General features: G+C 62.1%; 1 protein-coding gene across 1 annotated transcript; it reads left to right on the top strand.

Annotated features, from left to right (window-relative positions):
* The first annotated feature begins 2917 nt into the window (after positions 1 to 2917).
* Positions 2918 to 7536, top strand: CLDN19 (claudin 19). Its single transcript, XM_030326078.1, has 5 exons — positions 2918 to 3411; positions 4435 to 4599; positions 4708 to 4792; positions 6572 to 6724; positions 7474 to 7536. The coding sequence occupies exons 1-5, from the start codon at positions 3189 to 3191 to the stop codon at positions 7520 to 7522; spliced, it is 675 nt and encodes a 224-aa protein (XP_030181938.1). The 5' UTR covers positions 2918 to 3188; the 3' UTR covers positions 7523 to 7536.
* The last annotated feature ends 254 nt before the right edge of the window (positions 7537 to 7790 follow it).

The following is a 7790-nucleotide window of genomic DNA, read 5'->3' as shown; positions in this document are numbered from 1 at the left end:
TGGCACCCCAGGCCGCTGGCAGGGCTCTCGGCAAGGGTATCAAAGAAAGCCTGTGCTCAGCGTTGTTTGGGGAGGAGAGGGCACCACCAGCAGCCACGCGAGTTGCAGAGACACCCTCCCGGCCCCTGGGTGAAGTGTGGGGACCCCCTCACTTCCTGCTTGTGTGGCCGGAGGCAAGTCCTCTCCATTCCCAGCCTGTGCTTCCACAGGAGAGCCTGAGTCTCAGTGGCAGGGAAGTAAGACCGGCACCACCTCCTGAGCCCCCAACACTTGAGGTGGCGGCTGCTGAGGATGTGCTGGATAGCAGCCGAATGAATCAGGCCCTCCTGGCTGGCAGTGGGAGAGGGCCAGGGAAACAGCTCCAGTGTTTCACGGGGAGGAAGGCAGAAACATTTAATCCCCAAACCAGTCAATGATCAACACATATCTGCTAAGCAGGGCTCTCTGCCAGGTACTGCTGGGCACGGCGTGGCTGTGGGTCTCCAGCCACAGGCAGCCAACCCCGCCCAGGACGAGAGGGCAAAGGCGGGGGGTGGGGGTGGGGGTCTCGCCCAGGTGGGAGTCTTTTAGAAGAGCTTTCATTAGCCACATTTCTTCAGGCATGTTATGTTTTCCAAAAGTACTTTTACCTATGATTTGATCCCTGCGACCCCCCACCCCCGCCACGATGAACTAGACAGGGCCAGTGCTATTATCCCTATTTTATCTCAGAGGGGCTAAGGGACTTGCCTGTCACACAGCTTTCTGGTGGCAGAGGTAAAGCCAAAAGCCTTGTAACCTAAGTGAAAGCGCTTGTTAAGCAGGGACGTGTGGCACCCCAGGGCAGTTTCTAATTAGTTCCTGATGGAGGTTGAGTTGGGGCCCTGAGTGTTCCTGCTTTCCCCACAAGCCTGGGAGTCACTGGACTGCAGGCGTAGCAGGGGACCCCACCCAGGAGCAGGATCTGGATTCCAAAAGGCTGGAACCTTGGTGAGGGAAGGCCCTCAGGGTAGGAGAGAACATTCTGGTAGAGCAGACTTGAAACCTCAAATAACAAAGAGGAGGGTTACACAGAAAAGCTTCAGAGGGGAGGTGAGCCTCATTCTGGACCACAAAGTGGCTCTGGGTCCCCAGTACGGGGGAGGGATGCCTTGGACGGAAGGGTGTATAGGCATCCCCGTATATCCGAGGCCTCAGCAACCCCAGACTTTGCTCTTGGAGACTGCTATGTGACCCTAAGTGGCTCACTTCCGCTCTTTGGCTCTCGGCCCCCTCATTGATCAGAGTCCTCCTCAGAGAGGCAGGGTGTGGGGTCCATGTGGCTCTAGCGCACAGACCTGCTGCGTCCTCGCCCAGGGTAGGCTACCTCTCCACCTTGGCTCCTTGTCAGTGGAGGGCCTGCCTCCACTGGGCGGGAGAGGGCTGCCTGAGGACTAGACGGTTCTGGGCGCAGAAAGGATGCTCACTTCATCCCCAGAAGTCTCTGCTCTGGGCTCCGGCGATGTCCTCTGTTTCCCCGGATCGTGCTGTGTCCGAACTGTCTGCGGTAGAAACGGGATCCCAACCCACCCTGACTTCTCTACAACAGCTTTGAGTTTGGGACCCTCGGGGTGTCCCAGGAAGCAGGTCTGTGTGTCCGTGGATCCACGTGGCCCTGGCTGTCCAGGCACAGAGGGGGCCTGGGGTTTGGAACTGCAGGCCAGCAGCGCCCACCCCTGCCCCCAGCTGCTGGAGCTGCAGGCCATACCAGGGGCCCACGCCCTGGGCGGGTGCACAGGGCAGCCATTGTCTGCGCAGTGCCTGGCACCCTCTCGTTTGCATAGCCACGTGAAGAATGTGAGGGAGCAGGCTGGGGACGAGTCCCTGCGGAGGGGGGCCGGGCTGTGGGGGAGGAAGCCTGCGGGTGGGGGTGGGGGGGTCCACGGCAGGACCCTGCTTTCCCCCAGTGCGGTCCAGGAAAGGCAGGTGGGCCGCTGGGGATGGAGGGGGCGGCCAGGAGGCGGGGCGCTGGCCAGAGTAGGAGCAAGATTGTGGCATTCCCCCTGCGCCCACGCCTGGCGGTGCCCACGGGGCCAAACTGAACGTGAGGGGATTGCTAATGAACTCGAGGAGAGTTAAACATTCCCCTGTTCCAGAGGGCTGAGCTGGGATGGGAGAGAGGAGGGGGGTGTGGGGAGCTAGAAGGGGCAGCCTGAACCCCAGGAATGTGCAGAGGCCACGGCTCCCCGCCAGGCTGTTCTGGAGCTGGAGGCCAGGGCCCCGTGCCTCCGGCCCCAGCAGGGGCTGCTAAACCAGCCAGCAAGGGGATTAACGGGGCTGAACAGTCTGCCTTCCTTCAGACTGATGCCAGGAGGTCAGTCCTATCTCCCACCTCCCCGACCAGGCCCCTTGCTGGCTGGCAGCCAGGTCTGGCCCAGCCTTGATGGGGTCCTTCTTCTGCCCCCCTCAGATCTCAGACCCCACAGTGCATATTCCCTGGCCTGGCCTCCCCTGTTTTTGATACATATTCCCCCCTACCCCCAGAACCCTGGATTCCCTCTCCGCAACATCCCCTCCCCAGCCCAGTCTCTCCACATCTGGATCTGGCCTCAGAGCCCTCTCCAGAAAGTTCTCTCTGATGTCTAACTCTAGTCTTACCTGACGCAAAGTCGGATTCCTTTTCCTTTCTGTCCTACAGAGGACAGAAAACCCAAGGGGCAGGTCAGCCAAGCAACAGCAAAGTCCATCATCTCAGGGCTGGTGCTGGGGCAGGAATTAAAATTGTAGGACATGTGCACGGTTGCTAAAGGGGGTTCCCCGGCAGGAAGGCCCTGAGGGCAAGCGGGGTCACTCCTCCCAGCCCCTCCCCTCTCTTTCCCTGGGAGGCGGGGCCGAGGCACCCACCTGGGCCAGGGCCCCACCCTCCACCCCCAGGGGGCTGGCAGGAGCTTTGCTGGGGACCCTGCCCTGGCTCAGGCAGCTGCTGTGGGCGGGCCCCTGGCCTTCCCCGGCCCCTCGGCCTCCCCCTGCATTCTAGAGCCCAGAGCTTTTGCCTTTGCCGCTGCCGCTGCTGGGCTGCCACCTCTCCTTCTCAGCCTCTGGCCACTCGCCGCTCCCTCACCCCCCACCCAGTTGTTCCTCTCACCTGGCCATGACCCCAGCTTCCCCAGGGACCCTGGCCCGGCCCTGAGCCCTGGGACCTCCAGCCCCCTCCTCCCCTCCCCTGGGCCATGGCCAACTCAGGCCTCCAGCTCCTGGGCTACTTCCTGGCCCTGGGTGGCTGGGTGGGCATCATCGCCAGCACAGCCCTCCCGCAGTGGAAGCAGTCCTCGTATGCGGGCGACGCCATCATCACGGCCGTGGGCCTCTACGAAGGGCTCTGGATGTCCTGTGCCTCCCAGAGTACGGGGCAGGTGCAGTGCAAACTCTACGACTCTCTGCTCGCCCTGGAAGGTAGGCCTCCCACCAGCTGGGTGGGGGGAGGTGGGATGTGGGGGAAGGGGGGAGTCTGGAGGAGGCTTGCCCACAGCCTGCCACCTGCGCTGGGCCTCATTCTCCAGCCCCTATCCCTGTGCGTTTAGAAAATCCAGGCCAGCCCGGTGCTCCGTGGAGGGCAGGGGCTCTGGCTCTGGCAGCCACGATCCCAGCTCACCTTAAAGGAGCCACTACCCCTTCTCTGTGTTCTCTTGTCCTCATCTGTAGAGGAGAGCACAGGACTGTGGCAGGGTTAGCTGAGAGGGGTGCGTGGCACTCAAAGAGGCTCATTCCCTTCTGCTTCTCTCCATACTCCCTATGCAGACACACGGCGCGCACACACCTTCGTGCCAGGCCTGCACCTAGACACGCATGCCCCCATCTGGGTGCACCGACCCACACTACGCACAGGCCTGTTGACATGGTGTTTGGGCATGTAGATCCCTCTCCTTCTCCTGGGGTGCGGGGTTGAGCCTGACAAGTTGGCTTGTAAACGGGCCACTGAAGCTCTGTCCCTGGCTCAGGGCCAGCCCACCCACCCTCTGCCCAGGGCCCCACAGGCCTGAGTCGGGCAGCTATCACACGACCCCCCTTCCCCATGCCCATCCAGGCAGATCACCTGGCTCCTTCAGGGACCCAGATCCCCTGAGCTGCCTGAGGTCCAGGACTGACCTGGGTGCAGGTGTATACCTGCCGTGGGTGACTCAGAGGGCAGAGGGGAAGGTGACCAGGAGGCAGAATGACCAATAGAGAAGGCGTCCCTGCCCGAGAGCCAACCTGGGACGAGCTGGGCCTCGGACACCCTTCGTTCTTTCTTCTGCTGAATCTGCAAGGCCCCAGGAGGAATTGACCCCTACTGCTTGGGAGAAGGTGGGCCAGGCCCCAAAGGGAGGCCACCTGCCAAAGGGCAGCAGACGAGAGAACTCAAACTACCCTGCCGCTCCTCCTACCCCCCCTCCCCTCTTCTCCGACCACCTGCTCAGTCCCTCCCGCCCTGCCCAGGTCACATCCAGTCAGCCCGAGCCCTGATGGTGGTGGCCGTGCTCCTGGGCTTTGTGGCCATGGTCCTCAGTGTGGTTGGCATGAAGTGCACCCGGGTTGGAGACAGCAACCCCATTGCCAAGAGCCGCATCGCCATCTCTGGGGGTGCCCTTTTCCTCCTGGCAGGTGAGTGTCCCTGGCTCCCTCTCCACCATCTCGGTCGTGGCAGGTGGCCCCACTCTGGGTGGCCGACTGGGGCAGAGAAGGGCTGAGCACTCCCTCCTTTGTCCTTAGGCCTCTGCACTTTGACAGCCGTCTCGTGGTATGCCACCCTGGTGACCCAGGAGTTCTTCAACCCCAGCACACCAATCAATGCCAGGTGAGTGCCAGGGCACGGCTTGGACCAGGGGACAAGCTGGGCCTCCCGCTCCACTGCCTTTGTCCAGCAGGGCACCTGGAGGGAGAAACAGGGGATGAGCACTGGGTGTCGCCACTGAGAAGCTCTGGAGCGGGGAGCCAGGCAGGGTGTGGCTGGGCCCTCTGAAGGGGCAGGAGGCCTGTGGAGGGCGCTCCAGGGGCTAAGCAACCCGGATCCAGGTTTAAATCCCATCTCTGTGTGTGCTTGCTGTGTGAAAGCTCAAGTTCCTTTATCTTCCTGAGCCTGGTCTCCTCCCTGTAAAATGGAGCTGGGACCCAAGGACCCAGCTCACACGTGGTTGTGAGGGCTCAATGAGATACCGTGGAGAGGACTTAGCACAATGCCAGGGCCCTGGAGAGCACTCAGCAACCCCGTTGCTGTGATTCCCGCAGGCAGCAGGTGCTTTGGGCTGGGAGATGGAGACTGGAGAAGTGGTAAGGGCAGATGTGGGGGGACCTTACGGCCATAGGAAGATTTGGCTCCCCATCCTGGGGCGGAAGGCAGCCAACAATCCTGGCTGTGGCATGCAACGTGGTGGGGAGGAGATAAGACCAGTAAAGTGCAAAGGTCTGGAGCAGGCCTTGGGGCTAGAGGCTAGCAGTGAAAAATACATTCAGAGATATTTAGGAGTTAGCATGACCACGACTAGTAAGGCCGAGGGCGTGAGGGCGGAAGAGGGGGCTCTGTGAAAAGCCTGGGCCCACCTGGCTCCAACCTCCCATCTCAGTTTGCCACAGAAGAGAATGGGACAGTCTCCACCCCAGACATCCCAAAAGACCTTGGGCCCCGGAGTGGAGGGAGAATAGGAAAAGATGCTGGGGCTGTTGCAGTCTGGAAGGCTCCCTGGAGAAGGCAGAGGTGTGGTGAGGGAGAAAAAGGAGACCTCAGGCATGGGGCTTGTTCCCTGGGGCTGGCAGTTCCAGCCACAAAGATCTCCAAGCAACAGGCGGCTCAGCTCAGAGACAGACACCAGCCTGGCACTCGTTCCTTATCCCTTCAACATTTCCCAAGGCACCCAGTATGCTGGTCCTGTGCTGATTCGCGGAGGAACGGAGGAATCCCGCGCTCTCTGCCCTCCAGGCGCTCCCTTCGGCTCGGGCAAGCCCCGGGGGGCTGAATGGCCATCCAGTGAGAGTCAGGGCCAGGCACAAGGGGTCAGGGAAAGACCCTGGGAGGAGGTGGCATCTGAAGTGGGCCCTTAAGGCAGAGAAGCGGAGCACAGGAGGCACAGACAGGGTCCCTCCAGGAGGGGGGCACCTCAGGCAAAAGCATGGAGGCGGGGAGTCCTGGGGGCGCTGCAGAGAGGCCAGGAGACGGGAGACACGGGGCACTAGGTGGAGGGGCCCGCATGCCCCAGAGGAGAGCAGGGAGCCCAGGCTGGGAGTTCTGTGGGTCAGAGGGTGACCAAGAGAAAGATGGCAGGGATTGCCCTGCTCCTCCCTGTGGCACTTGGCGGCCCCCCTGGACGCCCTCCTCCGGCCAGATGAGGAAAGGGGCCCGAGTACGCACGCAGAGCGGGCCACCGTGGGCCTGGGTCACGCTGGGTGATGCGGCTGTGCTGGGTGATGTCGGTGAGGGGGAATGGGGGGCATTCATCTGAACTTATCCAGAGAGACTGGGGAGGCTTGGGAGGCCCCTGATCTCAGCTCCCCACACCCTGCACGCCACTTGGGAGGGGGGAGCCCCGGGACAGGGCGGGCCTGCAGCCACCCCTGAAGGCATCCTCCCTACCTCTTGCAGGTACGAGTTCGGCTCGGCCCTGTTCGTGGGCTGGGCCTCCGCCGGCCTGGCCATGCTGGGGGGCTCCTTCCTCTGCTGCACATGCCCGGAGCCCGAGAGAACCAACAGCAGCCCGCAGCCCTACCGGCCCGGCCCCTCGGCTGCTGCGCGAGAGTACGTCTGAGCCCTGCACTCTGCCGTCCCCTGCGGCACCCTGGGCGGGGCCAGTAGGGCACAGTGCATCCCCGAGCTGCACTGAGCAGCTTGTCCCCACGTAGGCACCCACCCTGCACTCTGAGACTCAGAACCAGACAGAGGGCGGCCAGAGGCAGGACTCAGCCCGCAGGTGCACGTGCACGTCCAGGTACAGGCAGGGACCCGTCTGCACCACGCACGGGCACTAACACGTTTCCAGCCCAGATGTCGTCACTTTCACGGGCTGCTATTTACTCATTGCAGGGCTACGTGAGGGCCTTCGCTGTGCCGGGCCCCGGGGACACGGCCACAAAGGTGGACCTTGGTGCCCCGTGCCCTGGGGTGGCTACAGTCCCCTTCCCAGGCTGACAGGTTCCTCACACCAACCCCACGAAGGGGGCAGTGCCAGGATGATGAATGTCCCCATGTAACACATGAGGAAACGGTTCAGAAAGACCAAGAGACGTGCTCGGCCCGCTGTCCCTGAGTTCAGGTCTCAAGCTCTTCCAGTAGATCAGCACCACGTGCACATCCACACACAAGGCCAGGCCAGAATGTGTCCTTCCCCCACAACCCCCGCTCCCAGGAATGGGCCCCCGGTTGGGCTGCTGTGAGGGCCCAGGTCTGACCACACTGGCCAGTCCCTGCTCCTAGGCCTGAACCCCACAGCCCCTGCCCTGCCCTGTTGCTCACCCCACTAACCAGCTCTCCTCTCTTTTGACTTTCAGACCAGTTGTTAAATTGTCTGCCTCCGCCAAGGGCCCCCTGGGTGTGTAATGTCCAGGTCCCCAGCCTGACTGTCCCCCTGCCACACCTAGACTGTGTGTTTGGTATTTTTTGGAAAGAGAAGTGAACATCCAGTCTTGAGTGTGGTGTCCTTCGATCTGTCCCTGGCATGGCTACGATGGGTCCCTGGGTCCTTGCACATACAGATGGGGAGACAGACCTCCAGGGTGGGTTACACAGCACATCCAGTGCTGATCAGGGCTCCAGGAAACTCCCCAGCCTGGCTCTGACCTCAGAGCCAGAATGAGGGGACACTGTA

The sequence above is a fragment of the Lynx canadensis genome, chromosome C1 (genome assembly GCF_007474595.2).
Source record: "Lynx canadensis isolate LIC74 chromosome C1, mLynCan4.pri.v2, whole genome shotgun sequence".
NCBI classification, from domain to species: Eukaryota; Metazoa; Chordata; class Mammalia; order Carnivora; family Felidae; genus Lynx; species Lynx canadensis.
This window is presented reverse-complemented; position numbering and strand designations above follow the sequence as displayed.

Bases quoted from the DNA above. Each gene is read 5' to 3' on its own strand.
- CLDN19 (XM_030326078.1), top strand. From the start codon at position 3,189: ATGGCCAACTCAGGCCTCCAGCTCCTGGGCTACTTCCTGGCCCTGGGT. The intron at 3,412-4,434 runs GTAGGCCTCCCA...CGCCCTGCCCAG, and splicing joins CTCTCTGCTCGCCCTGGAAG to GTCACATCCAGTCAGCCCGA. The intron at 6,725-7,473 runs GTACGTCTGAGC...TTTGACTTTCAG, and splicing joins CCCTCGGCTGCTGCGCGAGA to ACCAGTTGTTAAATTGTCTG.